The 21,743-nt window shown below is 45.9% G+C and overlaps 1 protein-coding gene and 1 long non-coding RNA gene across 3 annotated transcripts; one reads left to right on the top strand and one right to left on the bottom strand.

The window, feature by feature from the left end:
* Window positions 1–82: 82 nt before the first annotated feature.
* rad50 (RAD50 homolog, double strand break repair protein) lies at window positions 83–16,931 on the bottom strand. Of its 2 annotated transcripts, none has more exons than XM_023838350.1 (26): window positions 16,854–16,931; window positions 16,330–16,503; window positions 15,826–15,909; window positions 15,356–15,507; window positions 14,687–14,872; window positions 13,626–13,830; window positions 12,149–12,277; window positions 10,585–10,750; window positions 10,260–10,453; window positions 9,551–9,757; window positions 9,251–9,433; window positions 9,007–9,164; window positions 8,704–8,879; window positions 7,549–7,789; window positions 6,523–6,712; window positions 6,264–6,390; window positions 5,573–5,766; window positions 4,381–4,491; window positions 3,335–3,427; window positions 3,140–3,253; window positions 2,870–2,997; window positions 2,100–2,324; window positions 1,639–1,724; window positions 1,378–1,520; window positions 1,019–1,152; window positions 83–653 (listed from the first exon to the last, which is right to left on the bottom strand). In XM_023838350.1, exons 2-26 carry the CDS (start codon window positions 16,456–16,458, stop codon window positions 467–469), a joined length of 3,942 nt encoding a protein of 1,313 aa, XP_023694118.1. In that variant the 5' UTR covers window positions 16,459–16,503; window positions 16,854–16,931; the 3' UTR covers window positions 83–466. The 2 variants fall into 2 exon arrangements, with proteins under 2 accessions (XP_023694118.1, XP_023694117.1); XM_023838349.1 differs by having other exon boundaries at window positions 16,767–16,878.
* A 1,781-nt stretch (window positions 16,932–18,712) lies between these two features.
* Window positions 18,713–20,413, top strand: LOC140582191 (uncharacterized). Its single transcript, XR_011985117.1, has 4 exons — window positions 18,713–18,837; window positions 19,078–19,125; window positions 19,300–19,455; window positions 20,057–20,413. It is a non-coding gene; the product is annotated as an uncharacterized lncRNA (long non-coding RNA).
* Window positions 20,414–21,743: the final 1,330 nt, after the last annotated feature.

Below are 21,743 nucleotides of genomic sequence, written 5' to 3'. Positions count from 1 at the left end.
AATTCTACAAATGATCTTGCTGAAATCGGATTCGTAATTTGTGAGTGCTAACCACTAACTTGTCAAGAAAAAAAAAATCAGATTAACAGATTTCCTACTAAATGTTTAATTGGGAAGTATCATGGCCCACAAACCACAGAAGTGTCAGTCTGATTCTACAGATGTCTTGTACGTTTAAACATTGACTTAAGCAGAAGAGGAGGACTTTCCAGGAAGCAGGATTTCTCAGCTTAAGATAGGAGTCATGGTTGTCCAATCAGACCGCTTCTTACCTAAACTTGACTTCTATCTTAAATTAACTGAGCTAACTGAGAAATCCTGCTTCATGGAACATCCTCCTCTGCTGCTTAAGTCAATGTGGAAAACCACAACTTCAGACACCGATAACACCCAATACGTTTTCTCCAGCTAGCCCAGGCCCTACAGCCCGTTCCTCTTTGGCATTAATAGGCTTTGCACAGTTTCCTCAGTGCAAGTCGGAGCTCAACGAAGAGACACTGCACCTTGAGATCTCAGAGCACTGGTCGATGTTCTTCTTGATCCTGTAGAAATGCTCCACGTAGTTGGAGCGGCCTAGAAGCTCCACAAAGTCTTCGTCGTGGGTGATGATGAGCAGCTGGAAATTCCTCTGCCGGGATCGGCTCTTGATAATCCTGGAAGGTTGAAAATTGGCGGAGGGAGTTGAGTGGAAGGGTTCTCAAACCAGAATGCTTACTTTGGAGCAGAGTTCCCCGATTCCGGTCCTGGAGGGTCAGTCTGTGACACGGTTTGCAGATTTCCCTGCCCAAGCTAAACCTGGCAATTGGCTAGTGAGTTGAATAAGGTGTGTTTGAGCAGGGAAATCTGCAAACTGTGTTACAGACTGACCCTCCAGGACCGGAATCGGGAAACTCTGCTTTTGAGTATCATTTCTGGCTAAACAAAGCATGTGTTGAATGTATATTAGAGTCAATGTGGAAAGAGATATTCCGTACACACTCGCATAGGTGTTGCTGGGAGATTTTTTTGGGGTACTTACTCTACAAGGGCATGAGCGAGGGACTCGATGTTCTCACGGTCGAGGTTGGTTGTTGGCTCATCTAGAGCCAGGATGCCACAGTTTAGGCAGAACGTCTCTGCTAAGGCGAGGCGGATGATCAGGGAAGCCAGCACCTGGAGATGCAGTGACAGGATGACCCGCATTACTCAGAAAACCACGAAGCATGACATGGAACATTCCGGCTTTTCTCATCATCTTGGAAACATAACGGGGTATTGCTCATTACCTAGACCAGTTGTTCTCCGTGTTCTTGCAATGTGCTCAAATTAAACACCACGGTATCTAGGAACAGTGGAAACTTCGGAACAGATGCGAACAGAAGAGAAAGCGGCCCATACCTTCTGCCCGGCACTGCAGCGCCCCCTCATGTCCAGTGCGGTATCACCCTTCACCATCACCACACGGTAATTGTAGGTCCTCCTCTTTACAGCGGCTGAGGCGTTCTCATCCACATCAGAGCGGATCTCTATGTACTCAATATCTAAGGTGGGGAGGCACCAGCAGTAAATTAGCTTTGAGCCCTGAAACTCTGATATGGAAGGGGATGACTTTAGAATATTATAATGATGGATGATGACCAACGCATGACCCGTACAGACCTTGTCCGCGGTAAGTGCTGCGCCAGAGGTCTCGGATGATTTTATTGATCTCCTCCATCTTCATGCTGTGGAACTTCATTATGGTTCTGGGAGACAAGAGGGTGACCGTTCATGAGCACCTCACACGGACTCAACAAACGAAAACACATTCCACTTAAACGGGAAACCATCTGAAAGGCACAAAGGGGAGTCCATCCGATACACACAAGCCGGAGCACTGCTGCTACGGTGTGGCTGCGACCAGAAGGCCGCTGGTTCAAATCCCAAGGCTGGCAGTGACTACACTCTGTTTGCCTCTTGAGTGAGAGCCTTAATCCCCAATCGCTCCTTGGACTGTCTCAAAATTTATTTAGCATCTGCTAAATAGATTTATGCTTTATCTGTATATAAATTTATTTACAAACTCCCCCCTCCCCCTCAACAGGTAGGAGGAAATAAATTTAAAAAAAGAGACATCCTACTGGTCGAGGGCCTTGTAGTAGATGTCCAGGTCTTTGTTGGCCAGCTCCGTGGTTCGCATGACGATCATTTTGTCCCGGAAGCGTTCCTCGGCCTGCCCGTACTGATCCTCACGCAGCTCCTTGCGGAAGTGCAGGATCTCCTCCTCGAAGCCCTTCTGGCGCCCCACCGCCACGCTGCGGTTCTTCTTCAGGTCCTCCAGCCGCTGCTCCACCTCCCTGCGCTCCCTGCCGCACCGAGCCGAGACACCATGACGGCGCCGAACCAAGACCTCGTAACGACTGCGACTGTTTTACTACAGGTCCGGGGGCTCATCAGATCTGGCCCCCGATTCCAAATGCAGGCCTTGTTTTCAGTCCTCCCTGGCAGCTTAATAAATACCAATTCTGACTGGCCAGAGAGACATCACACGTGGCTCACAGGTAAAGGAAGGGTGGAAAATCAGCAGGGCTGAGACCTCGAGGACCATGACTTGAATAGCCCTGCTCTACTAGAGGCAATACAGCCATTCTCCTCTGTCTAGTTATAGTATTAGTTTGATTAGTTGACACTGATGTACGTCTCACTGACAACAATCTACATAAATCTATAAATAGGAGATAGGAAAGTCAACAAAATCAATTTTTAGCGATTGTTTTCTCAACAGACCCAAGCCAAGAAGTATTACTCAGCAGTAATGAAAGTATGTGACGTGTCTAATCAAGGCCACAGAAAAAGAATTAACTATAATTAAAACAAGGCCTCTTCAGTGGTGGCTGGAAGTGTCGCTTACTTCCGCAGCTGAAGGACTTTCATGTCTCCCATTTCCTTCACGAGTGCCGCGCGTTTCTCGGAAACCTCCAGCAGCTCCTCCATGCGCTTCCTCAATGTCAGGTTGTCCTGGAGCCAGCGTTCCTGGACCTACCGCAGAAGAGGATGAAAAGGGAACACACCAATGGAAACACTCGTCACTGGGTGCAGCGGACGGCACGATCCGCGTCCGTGCCGCGGGCTGAAGTGCCGGTGAAATCCGCGGCGAGTCGGCATGAAGACACGAGGCCACCTTCTGCGTGTCGATGTCCTGCCTGATGTTCCCGATGTCCTTATTGATCTTCTCGCGTTGCTTCTCGGCCTCATGGAGCTGGGTGGTGATCTCCTGCAGCTCTGCTTCTTTTTGCTGAAGACGGAAAACGCGACGTAACCTGATGGCCCACGATCACTGTCAACGCGAAAGGCCAACGCTTCAGGCATTAGTTACCTCCTTGTACTCATCTTTCCCATCCCTGATGTAGCTCTGAATCTCCTTCTCGTGAAGGGTGATGTTCTTTACTTTCTCTTTGATGCCATTTATCTGCAGGGAGGTAAAAGCAAAATACAATTATGTCTGAGAAAAGAAAGAAATGGAAAAAAACACCATCAACCACAACGGAGAAATTATTCAATGCTGCAGGGACTGTCAAAATATTGCAACCAAATCGGCCCTCAGCTGACACCGAATAACTGAATATAGTCACATCTCCGCTGAGCCCTAAACCCCCAAAATACTGCGGCGGCCGCTCGATGAATAGCTGACTCTGTGCTCAGATCCCAAACTTTGCTCTTGGATATGTATAAACAGCTCTGGAAAAAATTAAGAGATCACAGCAAAATGTTTTACTTCACTCATTTCTCAATTTATGGGTGTATGTCTGTGAAAAATATACATATATTTTTTTTGCAAACTGCAGCCTGGTTCTTCCCTGTTTCTCATTACTGAAGGGCGTCTTCCTTGCTTTAAGGAACTTCAGTCCTGCTTCTAGGAGCCTGATACGAACTGTCCTAGCAGTGTACTTCACACCTGCACTTAATGTTTCCCATTCCCTTTGAAGGTCACTTGATGTCATCCTCCGATTCATGAGAAACTGTCAGATAAGTTGACTGCCATCTCTGGCATTAGAACGTCACTTCCTCCCTTTGTAACAGTCTCTGGTCGATCCCAGTGTCTCCTGCTTCACCTTGTTCTTGTGTCCTGCTGTCTTAGAAATGTTGAACCTGGAAGCAACCTGCTGTTCAGTGTTGCATTCTGCCAGCAGAACCAGGATTAAAGCAGGATTTAAAATTGGAAATCATTTAAAATATACAGTGGTCTCAATTTTTTTCCCCAGAGCTGTGTGTGTATGTGGCTCGAAGGAGTGCATGATGGGATATGCAAAAAGCAGCATTTCAATGTATCTCTACTCATTTCATCATTTCATTTCATGGACAGTCAAAGGAGGAATAGCAGCCACGCGAGTCTAAGCCGCATCACGCTATGAAGCCGTTCACCTTCTCCTGCCCCTCTTGCATCATCTTCTTCCTGCGCTCAATCAGGTCCTGCTTCTCCTGCTGCAGCTTCTCCAGAGTCGTTGCCAGGGGCTGCACCTGTTCTTTGGCGTCCTGAAAGGCACACGGGGATAAGACCAGGCACTCAAATCTCCAGGCCACGTGACGCATTCTGACGGGGCCACGGAAGCCAGCGAGGTTTCCTCAGTACCCATGACAAGGGGGATTAATGCGAGTCGGAAGTGCGATAAACGGAATGGGAAAAATACTCTGGCACAGATGAAGAGCAGACACACTCCGGGCAGATTTGGAAGCCCGAGGACTCCAGTTAAGTTTAGGTGATTCCAGCTATAAAAAGGATATTCTACTGGTCAAGATTCAAGATTCAAGATTCAAGATTCTTTATTTGTCACATGTAGTTATAGCTGGTACAACATACAGTGAAATGTGTTTTCCTGGCTGAACTCCGACTGTGCTAGACGTAGGATGAGTATATAAGTACTAACAGAGGATAAGTGTAAAAAGAGGAAAAATGAATTTATGTACATCTATATACAGAAGTAAATATGCATTTACCATGTAATAAATAAAGTGCCATAGGTGCAGACAAGGTAAGGTGCAGATGTGCCATGAGGTACAGATGTTTTTATAATTTACAGATGGAAGAAATTAAGTTGTGTGTGTAGTTGTCCATTGTGTTGCCCAGTTATGTGCTGTGGTTTAGGAGTCTCACTGCTTGTGTGGATGTGCCAGTTACACATTTCTGTAGTTTCCATTTCTCTTCACTTTAGCTCAGTCATCTTGTGGTTGTGAAAATTATCATCCCACACAAGCAGCCGTCTCAGCAATTTCAACTCAACTCTCAACTCGATTTTATTCGTGTGGCGCATTTCCACATGACATTGTCTCGAAGCGCTCTACGTTACCCTCGCCCCAAAGCCCCCAGTGAGCAAGCCAGAGGCGACAATGGCAGGGAAAAACTCCCTAGAAGGAAGAAACCTTGCTTAAATTCCAAGAAATTTCCCAGTGCTAATTTTAAAAAGCTTCTGCAACAGTGTAGTACAGTTTGAATCTGTATGTTGTATTTTGGATACAAAATACAAAGCACCTCTATTTGAATGTTCATGCCTGTTGTAAATGCAGCAGTGCCGGCTGATTCGGGCTCTGGGGGGGGGGGAGGGGGGACTGCGCGTACCCGGATGTCCCGGTGGAGTGTCTGGATCTCCGTGGTGAACTCCACGCACTGGTTCTCCAGCTGCTGCTGTTGCTGCATGTTGCTGGAGATGAGCAGCATTTCAGACTTGGCCTCATTCACGCTGCTCTTCAAGGCCTGGATCTGGTCTTGCTGGTCCTGGATCAGTTTCCTCTTCAGCTCGATTTTGCTAGATACTTAGATGGGGAAAAGAGGATCTTTAAAAGACCCCGTGGCTTTAATGTCAAGCATCATCCACACAGAGGAGGTCATCACACACAGAGGAGGTCCACTGCAGGCTGACCAAATAATCCCTGTCAGGGAGGATACTTCAAACCAGGCCAGGGTTAGTAAACTACCATTTCAATTAAACGGACCTGGACTTCACTGAAGCACTTCTGCGTGCTGATTGGTCAGTCTCCTATAATCATGCATGTGTCACTAATGTTAATGTGAAACAGCTGGATGCGTCTTTCAATCAAGGAAACTAACCAATCAAAGCACAAGAAGAGCTGAACTATTTAACACAGGAGCCTTTGGGGTTTAAGGTAGTTTGTAAAACCTGAAGCAGCTCAAGGTGTCCAGGATGATGTGGATTATCTGGACACCCCAACTACACCAGATCGGCCAATCAAAGTTTCAGTTGCTCCCGTCTGATTTCTGATTGGGTAGTGCACGGTATCCGTGGACGTACTGGTGTCCAGGCGGTGCTGCGTCTCCTGCTTCTCCTGGTTGACCTGCTGGATGGTGCGGTTGAGGTCGACGCCCAGGAGCTTGGCGGCATGCTGGGCGATCTTCCGCTCCACCTCCTTCAGGTCCAGCTGTGCGCAAACATCGACAAGACTCAACCCCAGCAGGTCTAAAGGATCCCACCCAAAAGCTACCTCTAATCAGCAGTTTCCGCTTCATTAGCATTAGCATCGAGCCCCCGAGCAGCAAAGCAGCCTCCTGACCTGGTATCTGTCCATGAGCGCGATGTCCTGCAGGCAGGCCTTGGCCGTCTCCTCCTCGGTCATCAGCGCGGACAGGAGGGTCTCCTGCTCCTCCGTGTCGTTCTTCAGCTTCTCGATGCTGCGGTTGATGCCTTGCAGCTTGTTGCGCAGCTCCGGCAGGTCCCGCTCCTGCAGCTCGGACAGAGACTGCCTGCAGCGGCACGCGGACCGGGCGTTGGTGGTCTAGCGGTTAGGACGCTTGCTACCAAAAGATCGCGGGTTCGAGGCCCACCTCTGGCACCACCATCACTGTGTCCTTGAGCAAGACCCTTAACCCCAACTGGCTCCAGGGGGACTGTCCCTGAATTTAGAAAATGGAAGTCGCTCTGGATACGAGCGTCTGCTAAATACTGTAAATGTAAAATGGAGTCTGGCTCTTAATGCAGTGCCACTGCATTTAATCAAAACATAATAATATATGTGTGTGTGGCTCAGGGGGCTGCCTGTTTGAGCCCCCGGACTGGGCACACCTGAGGCCCCTTAAACCCCCCCCCCAGTGCACTGCGCACTGCAAGGCGGCTGCCCTTCCCCTTTGCGCTGAGCTTGCTTTCATGTACATCTCATGGAGAGCAAGACCCACTATATACAGAAGTCAGTAACTACTAAGGTCAGTGGATAGGCAGTCTCTATGATATGCACTTAGGATGCAATATTTAGGTTTGGGGTTTAAAAAAAAACAAAAGGGATGAAAAGACATTTCTAGACGGCATTTTCTATTCATTCATGAAATGTCATTCTCGGTGGTCATAGCGCAAATGAGAAAGTGATGAATAGTAGATGTTATTTATATTACAGAGTTACCAGTATAACCAAGTGTGAGCCAGTGAATTAAAGGCCATCCTGTTTGAGTCAGAAAGCCCACTGTGGGTATTTCCTGGTTACGGTTGGGCATAAGGGCTGGTTATTTAAAACCCCGGACGGGAGATATTTATGATGCCAGTCTCCCCCCCCACCCACCCACTGATGCGAGTGGCGCCCCCTACTGACCGAATGGGCTTGAGGCCCATCATCTCGTCGCGCTTCCTCTCCTTCCTCCGCAGGTCCTGCTCCGTGTTCTTCAGCTTGTCGGGCACCAGTCGTAGCTTGGACTGCAGGTCGCCGATGACGTCCTGCAGCTCGGCCTCCGACGGGAAGGTGCGCTGGCACACGGGGCAGCAGGGCTCCGCCTCCTCCTCCGTCAGCTGGCTGATGAACTGCGTGTAGACGGCCGTGGCACCTGCCAGCATGGCTGGGCCACCGAGAAGGCGTCACGCGCACGGCAGAAACACGCCGCTCGAGGGCCAGCAGTCAGCACTCATACATGCGTCTTATTCAGTTCAACTCGATTTTATTTGCGTAGCGCCTCTTCACGCGACATTGTCTCAAAGCGCTTTACATTACCCCTGCCCAAGGCCACCAGTGAGCAAGCCAGAGGTGACAGTGACAAGGGAAAAACTCCCTAGAAGGAAGAAACCTTGGGAGGAATCAGACCCAAAGGGGGAAGTCAAATGAGCGAGATGAACGAAATCTCAATTTCAGGGGTATCCCCAGGATTCTGCGAGTAAAATTCACACTTCACAGCTACACTGACAAAACTATGAAGAATATAAAGGAAAAATAGGAATGGCTTTTAAGTCTTAGAAAAAGTATTTACGGAATCTTTTGTCACGTAAAACGCTCCACTCTTTATTTGATAGCAATTTACGGCGTCACAGTATTTATTTAGTCCCGTGAAAGGGACAAGAAAATAAATGAAGACCGCTGTAAACAAAATTCAATACTTAAGAATTCAATATTAAATATCAGCTAATATGTATTTACACTAATTCTTGCAGTCGGGTGTAATAACTTCTCACATCAGAGATAAATTAAAAGTTCACTGTATTCCCCAGATGGGTTTTGGGACCGGTCCACCGTCGCTGGGGTGGGGAGTGTACAGGGAGGTCTAGAGATTGTAGAGGTTGATGTAGGTGGAGTTGGGATTAGATTGGGAGAGGAGGTGATGAGTCAAACTGGGAAATACATCACTGTCTTTCTGCCAGCATCTACGTTTCACATGAATAAGTCTGACAGAATCGGTTAACGTGGGCTACAGTCAGAAATTTACCAGCCCAGCTATGGTTCTGCCCTCTGCTTCGCCTCGTCCTGCGAGAAGGATGTTACCTCTCTGCTTGGAGCTCTTCTCCAGCTCATCCTGCAGCTTGCTGAGGTCGCTCTCGAAGTCCTGGCTGCCGCACACGTTGAAGAGCCGCTCCTCGTAGCTGGACAGCTGCTGCTCCTTCTGCTTGATCAGCCCCGCGCTGTGGGTCTTGTTCTGCTCGCTGGAGGCCAGGTCTTTGCTGAAAGCACAGGCAAACCAGTGATGCTGTGGATTCTACCTGAGACAGTACAGTACAAAGACTCCAAACAGGCTTCCACAGAAACAAAGATCAGAGCTCGCTGTTTTTACGTGGCGATTATGTTTACTTCAGCTTGATGAGCTTTTCCCGCGTGGAGCGAATGTCTTTGTTCTTGGAATGGATCCAATCCTCCAGCTGTCTTTTGTTGGGAAAGTATCCCAGCAGGGAGACCAAGTCCTCATTGTGCCGGGACTTAATTTTCCTCACTTGTTCTTCTTTATCCATCTAGAAATAATCAACGGATTAGAAATGCATTAGTAGAACGCATTTGTACTGGAACGTCCAGGGAGAGGATAATGGTGACCCCCGACCTTGTCCTTTTTGAGCATCTCCATCTGCGTGCGAGTCGTGGTGTGAGTGTTCAGTATCTCCATCTCCTGGTCCAGCTTGCGCTGAGCTTTGTCCAGCTCCCCCTTCTCCTTCTGGAGGGCCAGCACCTCCTCCTTCAGCGCGTCGACGTTCGAGCCCCGCGTAGCGTTCTCCAGGTCTCGCTCCTTCGACACGTGACACGCAGAGACACGGGCGTTTCAGTTCCGACAAGAAGGAAAAAAAAAGAAACGGAAGGCGACGAGGGTTCTGGAAAGTTCCCTGACGTGGTCGTCGGGCCTCACCGCTTTGGCCAGCTCCTGCTCCAGCTCCTGCAGGCGCGACGAAGAGCCCTCCAGCTTGTGAAGGTCCCCTTTGATGTTCCTCAGTTCCTGCTGCTTCTTGTTCAGCATGTCGGTCTTCAGCTCGATGGTGCGCTCCAATCCGGTCTTCTTGTCCCGAATCTCGTCAATGCTGTTTTGTTTTGATGCCTCCTTCTCTTGCAGTTCTCGCTAGAGAGGCAGAAAAGAAAGAGCTTGTAAGACGGATATCCAAAGATCAAGACAGGGACTGTGGTTATTTGTGCTGCGTTGCCATGTAATCATTTGCTAATTTATTTGATATACGTCACATAACTATGTGTATGTAAGGTGTATGCATTTTATTTATCATCATTTTATTGCTGTTATTGTTAATAATATTATTGCTGTTAATGTTAATATTTCATTTTCCTTCTTTTTGATTTTTCCCCTCACTGACCAACCTTTACCGAAAACAGATCTTCGTCCCGATCATAAATGGAACGACAAGATGTAAGACTGCCGGACATAATCGATGCCAACTGCTACTCAAAAGGACGAAAACGTGGTGAAACTTCACTTTAAGGAACCGGCACGTTAAGTCCACAAGTCTATGGTGGCCTTGCAGAGACAAAAAGCATCTGGACACCTCAGTACAAATACCAAACCTAATCAGCAATGACAGCAATAAGATGAATATCGAATGCGGACTCACCATGTCTTGGTCGATGGCCTCGTTCTCCTTGTCCTGTCTCTCCTTCACTTGCCGGTGGAAGCTCTGCAGCTGCCTCTCGTTGAAAGGGGTCCTGTCGTAACCATCCATCTCCAAGAGGGACGCCAGCGCTTTCACCTGGGCGTCGCGGCTCTTCACGCTCTGGGCCTGGCGGTCCGCCTGCAGCTGCAGACGCCCTGCCGTGAAAATAACGGCGACGTCGGGCGTCAGCCAGAATAAGCACGCGCCAGCACTTCCAGCACTCCGTGTCGCTGTGATCCCGGGGATTTCTGAGCAGGCTTCCGGAGCAGAGATGGGCAGGACACACCTTGCTCTACCAGGAGCTCGGACTTCTGGCGGTTCAGCTGCTGGCACTCCCGGCCGACCCGCTCCACCTCACGCTGGCGCTCCGCAAGCTGCTTCTCCTTCTCCCGCACGGTCTTCTGGTGGTTCTGGTACATTTCCTGCAGCTGCTCATCCGTACCCTGAAACACCTAAGCGGGGAAAAAAAAAAAAAAAAACATCACGATCATCAACAGCCGTCAGCTTCACAAAGGCCTGAGGGTTGTTCCACAAAGCAGGATTTCTTCATTAGCCGGATAACTTAAGCCAAATGTAAGGATTGTCCAATAGGAATATCACTTACCTCTCCTCCTATTGGACAGTTTTCACATTTGGCTTCTGTTATCCAGGCGTCAAGGAAAATCTCCTTTGTGGAAAACCCCTCGGCACCATACATACAATCCCAAACATACACTTCACGTCTGCTCATAAAGATCATATTCACAGAACAGACAATAATGATTAAATTGATCAGACCCCAGATAAGATTCGTAGAAGTTCTATAAAAATCCATATACAGTTATCCAATGGAAGGTTACAGTGTATGTGTACACACACACACACACACACACAGGTTTGTAATTATATCCTTGTGGGGACTCTCCATTAATTTCTATGGGGAAAACTCTAATCCCAACATGACAACCTTAACCCCTACCCATCCCTAACCATTAGTAACCAAACAAAATAAGAGACTTCTGGCATTTTTACTTTTTTGATTGTATTCACAGATCTTTGTGGTTGACCTGAAAAATGGTCCCATTTGCTCCCCACAATGTAATATAAACCTAATCCCCACACACACACCTCTGGGCCACACCAGTCATGGTAGTATCACTGCGTTGAGTCATTTTTTACCAGAGTGGCACCACACTGAATCACTTAAAAGATGACAAACACAAACAGCTGCTAAGATATCTCTTACAACTTTTTCAATATGCCACTCTTTTTTTTTTTGTAACAGTACCAGCTTTCTAGGGAAACAAATTATAGCTCTTTGCTAATGATTGCTCTGAGTGGAAAACCAACTCAAAATTCAACGCTTGATCTGTCACGAGAAATCCCCAATTCACACTTAGCCTACGTACTGCATGCTATCACAGCATATCTATGGTGACACGTCAGATATGTGACCGAAACATGAACGCGAATGCACCCAACTTAAAAAAAGAACAAAAAAAAAAACCCTTGAGATGTCATCACTGACCATTCACACCTCAGACGCAGGATCTCACGCCTGCCCCCGCAGTGGCCACTCTCTGCGGCCTGGCGGCCTGCCATTCTGCCATTTGTCCTTTTCTATCACCAAAGATTCCAGGTGTAAACCCGCATTCTTTCCCAGGACTGAAGTGAGTAAAGTTGCAACTTCAGAGTTATAACCGACATCCCCTCTGTGAGAAGGTCACAGCATTCAGGCTACGCTCATCCTTCTGTGACCATTTACGGCGTTACCGCGGTCCTGTGTTTGGCCAGAAACGGCCCGCTGGCCTAATTCCCATTGAAATCCCTGGGTAATCCCGCGTCGCCGATCGCGCCGCGATGGAATGTACCTGCTCCATCTTCTCCTCCAGCTCCCGATTGTCCTCCTCCATCTGCTTCTTTCGGCTCTCCAGGGCCTTGATGTCGTTGTCCAGCTTCATCACTTTGCCCAGATTAGTATCAATGTCCATCAGCCGATTCTAAACAACCAAAAAAAAAAAAAAAAGGACAAACACAGTTTGCAGCCTGCATATTACAGACATTTACGATAAAAACCAAATTATTCATAATTGCATTCCTGCCATTCCCAATTCATGGCTCTTCAATTAGAAGTCAACCGTTCATTTTCGATAAGCACTTATCCGGTAGAGTGGCGGTACTGGTCTGAGACCAGTTTTCCAGTTTGCGGTGGGGTTGGATAAATTCCGAAAATATCTATTTTCAATTATTTATGACCCGTCACATTTGCACGTTGTGTTTACATCTGGGGGAAAAAAACGCAAGCAATTACTCTCAATATTGCTAATCAATCCATCACTAACCAGCGCCCACTCCCTCCATCCCAGCCGTGTTACTCATCCGCGACATTTTCGTTCGACGTAAACCAGAGGCCAAAATGTGGGGGATCCCTACAGAAGAGGATTTCAGTCTGGGCCGGAAAGTGAAGCATTGGATGGCAGCTAGAACATGAATCCAACCAATCACACGCAACACGCACAACTGAACATGAATCCGGCCAATCACACGCAACACGCACAACTGAACATGAATCCGGCCAATCACACACAACACACACAACTGAACTGAGCTCACAGTCGTTTCAAATCCACAACCTCTGTAAACGCAGGCAATAAACAGCACCCCCCTCCAAAAGGTCTTTTACAAGTGATATCCCCCCTCAAAATACAGACAGACGCTCCCTGGATTACGATGGTCCGTGTTACGATATTTTGACTTTACGATGGGAAAATGTTTTTCACTTTCAGCACATTATTCGACAAATTACATGAGACATTCAACACTTCGTTATAAAATCGGCTTCGCGCTAATGATTTCGCCCAACTGCAGGCCAACGTAAGCTTGTAAATGCATGTTTAAGGTAGGCTAGGACACGACGTTTGTTAGGTTAGGTGCACTGTATTAAAATGCATTTTCGCCTTACGATATTTTTGTTTTATCAGAACGTAACACCATTGCCACCTGGGGAGAGGCTGTAAAATAAAACACAATTAAAATATGCAAAATACATAAAACGTTCTAAATTCATTTTAGATTTCTATACACACAACAACAAACTATGCACCCCATTAGAGGAATTTCGGGCCCTCAGGAGACAATCTCACCTACACACATGGGGGAATGCACAGAACCTCACACACGCTGAGCCAGGGGGGGGGGGGGCTAGAACCCACAATCATGGAGGCGTCAGACAACAGTGCAACCCGCTCGGGCGACGGAATTCACGCAAAGTACAATGTGCCGCTGCTTCCCCCTCCCGAGAGGCGGTGTGCGTAGGTGAGGGCTGACTCAGCGCCGGCAGGGACTCGCCTCCAGAGGCTCGATCTGGCTCTCGATGCGCCGCACACTCTCCTTTGAGGCAGCCAGCTGCGACTCCTTGCTGGTGAGCGCGTCCCGTATCTCCTGGGCTTTCTCCTTGTTCTGCTTCAGGTACTTCAGCTCCAGCTGGCAGGACTTGACGCAGTTGGCCTGTTTCAGCCTCAGCTGCCGCAGGGTCTCCAACACTTTAATGTACCTGACGGTCACGTGACACAGAATCAATGCATCCTCATCAGGAGTTTCCCAAACAGTATATTACTGCAAAAATAATATACATACATATTTTACATATCTCCATGGAACGTAGGGGACGCCCTGGACAGAACTACAGTCCAACCACGTACACAATCACACCGGTCCCCAATTCCAGTCCTGGAGGCCCAGAATCCAACATCCTCCAGACTTTTGCTCGAAACACATGTTACTTAGCTAATTACCAGGTTTATTATGCATGTTTAAACAGGGAAATCTGCAAATGGTGTGCCCCCCCCCCCAGGACCAGAATTGGGGAACCCTGCGCAGAGGACTAAACAGATGCATCCATCCTAACTTTGGAAAAATCCAAGCACAACCCTAATTCCACCAGGCCACCATCACATGGTTTATTTGTAAGGTATCTGAAGACGACACACCACACATATCCTAGACAAAGAACTGATGCAAAGCTGTCCGTGGTCAAATGATCGTGGACCAGTTTACAAACAGATGGAAGGATGCCAGTAGCTAAAATAGCTTATTTGGCAGAAACACAAAAGCAGAGAAAGGAAACATGAAGTAAAACCTCAAACGAAAACACTGATACTATCTACAAAACCAGCCTTCAGACAACTTGTGAAGCGTGCAAATATACTGAATTGCAGGAAGCTCTTTCCGCGTTCCAGCACGGGAATCCTGCAAAGAGGGATAGGGACCAGGACCCCTCACCACTCGGCCCAAGGTAAAGCGGTTAGATGAAGAACGGAAGTGTCTCTAAAGGCTGATCACAGACATGCCAAAATAAATACCACAGACACCCTTATCTTCCAAACAGCCCCCATACTCCACCACAGTACCTCGTAGCGGAAAATATCTCATCGAACTTCTGTTTGAGGGCTTTCCCCTCACTCAGTGGCCAGTTGGATTCCTCTTGATGGCAGAAGATTACGTTGTTGAGGACCGCTTTGGAAACCCCCAGCGCCGTGATCATCTCGCGGTCAATTTCGGCGCACTTTGAGCTGAGGCTGACCTTCTCCCCGTGCCTGGAAGTACGAACGGATCACGATGCATGAGGACTCGGCGCAGAGGGCACACTCGCGGGTCACTATCGTGGAGACGCTTTTCGTTTACCGAGGCCATTACGAAAATGACATGCGGTGACGTGTATGCCACCTGAAGACTGGGCAAGTGCAAGGTGACCACTGGCAAATAAGCTATAAATAATATCACAAAAAGGTCACAGTCAGAACTCCAGACCAACTACTTTCTTGGAAACGGGTCCAGAGAACCTGCAGAAAATCAGTCAGGAAAACAATCCAAGTTGTACAAGATCTAAATCGGAATTAGAATTTATTTATAATGACATCATAATGCAGACAGAGAATAAACATGAGATCAAAGGTATACAAAAGAGGATTAAATGTAAGTGGTGTGATACAGGAGCATCTGCAAACTTCAGCATACATAAATCAGTAGATAAGTTTTGCCTCGATGCAGAGAGACACAGCAGAGGGATTTTAACGTACTTGAACCTCGTTATGACACCTTCCAGTGTTTTGAACTCGGTCTTCTTGCCCTTCTGGGTGCACTGCATGGACCTCTGTACGGCCAGTGGCTCGCCGTTGACGTCCCGTAACTGCAGGCGGATCTGGGCCCGTACGTCCGTTTCGTGAGCATCCTGTAGGAAAAAACACACACACACATTTTAGGGCCAAATATATTTAATATTAGTATCCAAAGCAGCATGAAAGCAGTGTCTGTCAGTCCCGGGGGCCACTGGAGTTAAAGGCCCCTGCACAACGGCCCAACAGTGACATCATTTTGCTAACTCTGGGATTTGAACCAGTGACCTTCTGATGACAAACCCAGCGAGCCACACACAGCCCATATAACAGTCTGTGTGACAATATGAAAGAAAAAAAAATTTGAAGAAATTAACCAATGTGTGTTTTAAGTAATCAGTACGAATCAACTTAACACACTGCTGAGTTCTTACCTTTGGATCATGGACAAAAGTATTTCCTTTGCTGCCGGGGGGGAAGTCTCCCGATGTTATGTATTTCAAACACTCAATGATGGTCTGGCATTCATAACATACAAAAAAAAGAGTGATGATACATAAAAATCACATTAAAAGGCACCAGATGTTTCATCAGAGTTGGGTAGTGGGGCCATGCAAAGTTGAATTTTATTTATACATTTCTGAGTAAAAACACAAGCCTGTCAGAAAAAACATGAACATCATATTTTTCTAGGAACAACTTGAATGTACATAGAAAATGCAGTTCACAGGATGCAAGACACTCTTTGAACCACAGGCTATATGGAGATTCTTTTTTTTTTTTTTTAACAAAACCACAAAATGATCAAGGGAGTAGTTACAGGCTTATCTAGGAATGATGAGTATGCATGTGCGTATATATCGCATGTATTAAAATTGGTAGTGAAAAGTAACTGGTTATATTACAGCCTCATACTGGGGATTTTACCCACATCTTACCGTTTTTCCGGCACCGTTGGGTCCCACCAACACAGTCAGAGGTGTAAAGAATGATATTACTTGTTTGTCCTTATCCTCCACGCCAAAACTCCTTACACCCAGGATGCTCATCTTCTCAATTTTAGACATCTTGGGACTGTTTGGCTATTTCTTTCTGCGGATTTCTCTGGGCAACTTCATGGACGAAAAACGAAATTTGCATGACTATAAGGCATTTTCAAACACACTATCACACATGGCAAAGGGAATCTGGATTAAGTAGTCAGGCAGTTTGTGTTAATTTAAAGCTGAACCGTGCAGTGCACCGTGAACCAAGAAAGCCATTGAAAGGGAAGTTTCCAAACTTAGCTAGCGACTTAGCTAATTAGCTACACTAGCAGTCCGCTCTTTATTCACGTCGCGTCACTGCTGATAGCCATCTATGTAAATATACATACACAGGATTATGCGGATACAGTACGAGAGAGCAGACGGCGACTCTTTCAGCGCTGAAAATACTGACGGCATGTAAAGCAACGACTCACATTACTGTAGGCTGCAGACCCGCTCGCGCTTCCGCATATCGGTGACGTCACATCCGTTGCAAGAAGCCCCACGGCCACGCGCGAAAAAAAGCGGCTCGAGGCAGTTATCCTTATCTATTACGATCAGCTCGCGAGTCGTTCTCAGTGCACAGGAGACATGGCGACACGTGTTATTAGCAAGAGAAGCAAAAAGTCAGACTGCATGAAAAGCCAGGACTGTTATTACTATATTTGTAGTAAAAAATTAATTGTTGGATTGAACTCCTTTGAATCCATTAACTTTAACAGCTCTGGAAATTAAGTAAAAACCAATAATGCAAATGAATGAGCATACTTCAGTTTGAACATAATTTAGTGGTCCTTATGTTTTTAATGGCAATATCAACTCGTATTTGAATTACAGTATATGCTAATTATATACAGATATGCATTGTTGTACACTGCACACAACTGAATTAATGCCCACGTCTTTATTGACATGCAGATGAAAGCCAGCTGCAATTGCACCAGTTCTAATAGTAACTATCTTGCATCAGTACTAGTAATATCAGGAAAAATTGAACACTTTTGCTGTCTCACCGATTTCCAAAGTATTGAGTCTATGTGGTAGACTTTAGGTGCTGTGAACTATTTGCTAACTTGAAAACATAACATCCAGTGTTAATTATCGCTCATACTGTCCATAAATGTGCAAATCGCAAGTATAATCACAACAAAAGTACAGGCATGGTCTGGTTGGTGTGTGGGTCCTTTCTTTGGAAATATATAGTTGACGATAAAGTTTACTTTGAAATGTCATAATGGCTGGTTGCTGTTGGTGAGCTGAGTACAAAGTGGCCCTGTGAAAAGAAAGCTGAGTATTTTATTAACAAATAGATCTAGATGTTCATGGAGCTGGTGCGTTGGCACAGCAGGTTAAGACTCTGTGCTTGTGCCCATGATTTCACCTCCACTGGGTCCTTATGCAAGGCTCTTAACTACCCTCCACCCCCAAAAAAGAATGGTCCAGGGGTAATGAATAAATGTGTGTGTGTGTGTGTGTGTGTGTGTGTGTGTGTGTGTGTGTGTATATATATATATACAAACAGATCAGTGGATGATTTCATGGCCCCTGGCACTTCACTTAGGATGATTCCAAGGGCCCCCGAGTGACAGGGGGCCTAAAAAATTTGGAACATAACTGGATTGGGGGCCCCAAAATCTCTAGCAACGCCCCTGGACACTGGTAAACGACAAAACCTGCTAAGGAGGGAACAGTGATCTTATTCTCAATATAGAGAAAATTAAAGAGCTTATCATAGATTGTTCTAGGCGCCCCTAGTTCCTTAAAAGGGCCCCTCGGTGACCTTTTAAGAGTCTCGGCCTTCATGTTACTGAGCTGGACCAAAAGCACTGGAGCAACTGTGGAAAAAGCATAGCAGCAGCTGGCAGGAAAGGGGGGTCTGAAACAGCAGCCCCTCACCCGAGCCTGCAGAGGGCTCACTGGAGAGATCTCATCTATCCATCCATCCATCCCATGATCAGAGGTGTAATTAAAAATTCTGGGGGGGGGGTCACAGTAGAATTTACCAAGCAGATGCACAACATTTCCTGGACATGTGCTTTATTGTTTTTCCTATTCAGGGGCCCCTGAATTTCTGGGAAATTTGGAGATATCACTTGATCTACCTGAAGGGTTTGGCTTGCGAAAGAAACCCAGCTAAGAAAGTTCCTGAGTGGGAGTGCATATACCCCAATTCATGCTATTTATGTGCAATTACGCATTCTCTTTGTCATGGAGGTTTTCTCAGTTGCCACCCAAACTTCCTATGCAGGCACTATAAAATGTGCTTCTTTATCAGCTGAGAGATCTCTAAAACCAAACATGATGAAAAACATTTTCATCCTCTGTGTCGTCGTACTTTTGGCCAATGGATGTGGCCTACTTGTGGAATTAACAAAACATCTTCAACAGCTTGAACATCACCAGGGCCATTTCAGCTTTGTAAGTAATCTCTTTTTACATTCTTTTGCTCTACGACAAGACGCCATTGGAGTGAAAGCATGAAGTGTCTCGTCGACGTCGTGTGGAATCGGATGATCAAAATGCAGAACTGAGACTGAGTGTAAATTCAGGCTGCAGCAATGTGCTTAAGAATGAGAAACACTAGACTATATCAATACCAGAAGTAAGTACTGTATAGCTGAACTTTATTTCTGACTTGTTTATGTCTCTCCCCTATAGAATACAACGCAACTTTCCTTGCCGAGAAGGTCAATGTTAAAGAATACAGTAAGTATGTTTTGTGATAAACAGCCATTATTATATATTTTTCTTTTGTAGCACTTCTGCTACTATTTGTGTAGTTTCAATATTAATTTTTTAAGACTAGCATTTATTTGTATTGTTTTTTTTTTAATCTATTTTTTTATTACCTTTTATTTAAAACTGCGCATTGTATTACAGTGCCATTGCATGGGAAACTTTTCCCAAGAGCTAAAGACCATGGTGAACAGCGTGACCTGCAACCCTGCTGCACAGGAATCAGTTTGCAAGACGATACGTGAAATTCGCTCAAAGCTGCTGCGGAATATAGAGCAACTGGAGCACAGCACAAACTTGGTGAGTGCCAGACATGTTGATTAGCTAGATGTGAAGCACGCAGCCAAAACCTTTTGGGTATTTTGCATTTAGCAGTTGTTACCTTTCCTTCAGTCTAAACCTAGTTTTTCCTCATTTGCTTATTTTATATTTGCCTTGTTAGGCACATTGCACAAGCACTGTTCTATGCTCAATGTAAATCTTTAAACTCCTGAATTTTCTTGGGTATTTCTAGCTAAAGGTTTCCATCACTTATGAGCTTAAAGACGATAATCTGCACACCCCTCATGTAAAGCCCCACGGTCTGCTTCAAGTTTGGATGTAGGCTGTCCTAAGGACACCCCTTTGTATATATGCCAAAATACGGCTCAGTGGGTCAGACCCCTGTGCCTATGATGAACCAGATGGTCACTGGTTCAAATCGTGGTGTCGGCAGTGTGATTTCACCATCGGACCCCTGAGCGCGGGTCCTTTTGCCAGTTGCTCTGAGGACAGTCTATCCCTGCAGTCCAGAAAAAGAATAAAATATATATATGTCATAGGTAATACTGTACATTTGATCATTTTGCTGGCATACATATAAGTTTAACTCACAATGTGCTTTTTGTCTTTTCATTGCTAGGTGAAAGCTGGTTGCTTCTTCCGAAATGTAGCATCCGGTTACATAGAAAAAAACAAGACTTCGATCATAAATTCCTACTTGAAGTTTGTCCAACATGGGAATGAAGTGTGTCGAACCTGCAAACATACAAGTTCGGCGCACACATGATAAGATACCGGAGCATTGTAATCGAGGCACTTCAGCGCAAAATACCTCCCTGTATTTGAATGTTTTATAGGACCAATTCTTTACATATCTGAAATATTCCCTGTATAATACATACAGGAGGATAACAGCCACATTGGTGGTTTTTCACATTTTTGTGAATTCTTGTGAATTTGCATGTTTATTTATCAACATATTTATTTATTTATTTTAATATTTGGCTATTTATATAATACGGATGGAAATTTAAAAATGAGTTGAATAAAGTGATTTATGCTGGAATTGCAGAATCATTCTGTTCCACCTCTTTGAGCCGGTTTGGTGAAACTTTAATTCTAACAAACTGTTGTTGCTACAGAATACTTGCAAAGGAACTTTCCTGTGGGTGCCAAGGCGAGTTTCAATACTACAAGAGCTCCTTTGATGCACTAATGTAATTATTTTTACCATTTACGGATGCATATAGAAATTAAACTCTTGTGAATTGAACAATTACCAAACAATGAATGTAACAGATATTGATAAAACTTCGTTAATAAATGTTTGCATTACACTATATGGACAAAAGTATTGGGACACCTGGTCATTACACCTACAGGAACATTTATGACGTCACATTCTAAGTCCATAGCCATCAATATGGAGTTGGTCCCCCATTGCAGCTATAACAATGGCATCCTGGCATAACTCCTGGCATCTGTCAAACCCAAACTCATCCATCAGGCTGCCAGCAGAGAAGCGTGATTCGTCACTGCGCAGAACCCATTCCCACTGCTGCAGAGTCCAGTGGTGCCGTGCTTTACACAGCTTCATCCAACGCTTGGCATTGAGTTTGGTGACGTGAGGCTTGCATGCAGCTGCTCAGCCATGAAGCCCATTTCCCGAAGCTTCTGATGCATACAGTGTTTGTTCTGGAGTTAATGCCAGAGGAAGATTGAAACTCTGCAGTTACCGAGTCAACAGCGCGTTGGTGACCTTTACACACTATGCGACTCAGCACTCAGAGACCCCCATCTGTTACTTTTGGTCTGTCACTTTATGCCAGAGTTTCTGTTGTTCCTTAACGCTTCCACTTTGCAATCATACCACTTACAGTTGATCATGAAATATCTAGCAGGGAATAAATTTCACAGAGTTACTGCCAAGGTGACATACTGTGACAGAACCACGCTTGAATTCACTGACCTCTTCAGAATGACCCATTCTCTCACAAACGTTTGTAAACCTGAGTGAATGACTTGGTGCTTGATTCTATACACCTGTGGCACTGGGTCTGAATGAAACACCTGAATTCAATGATGGGGCATGTTCCAGTACTTCATCCATACAGTGTATATCTGTGTGTTTAACGGCAAACATGTGCTTCTTAGATGAGCACACAATATTCCTCATTCACTGTCATCAGCAGCATTAGCCAAATCTCAACATGTATCACACGGCAAGAAAAAGATACAGTCGGGTAAGCAGACGATGACAAAAAACAAGAGGAGGAAGATTCAGACGTATTCAAAAGTAAATCAGACAGTGGACATCATGAAACCCC

The sequence above is a fragment of the Paramormyrops kingsleyae genome, chromosome 24 (genome assembly GCF_048594095.1).
Source record: "Paramormyrops kingsleyae isolate MSU_618 chromosome 24, PKINGS_0.4, whole genome shotgun sequence".
NCBI classification, from domain to species: Eukaryota; Metazoa; Chordata; class Actinopteri; order Osteoglossiformes; family Mormyridae; genus Paramormyrops; species Paramormyrops kingsleyae.
The sequence above is the reverse complement of the archived record's forward strand: the minus strand, read 5'-3'. Positions and strand labels throughout refer to the sequence as shown.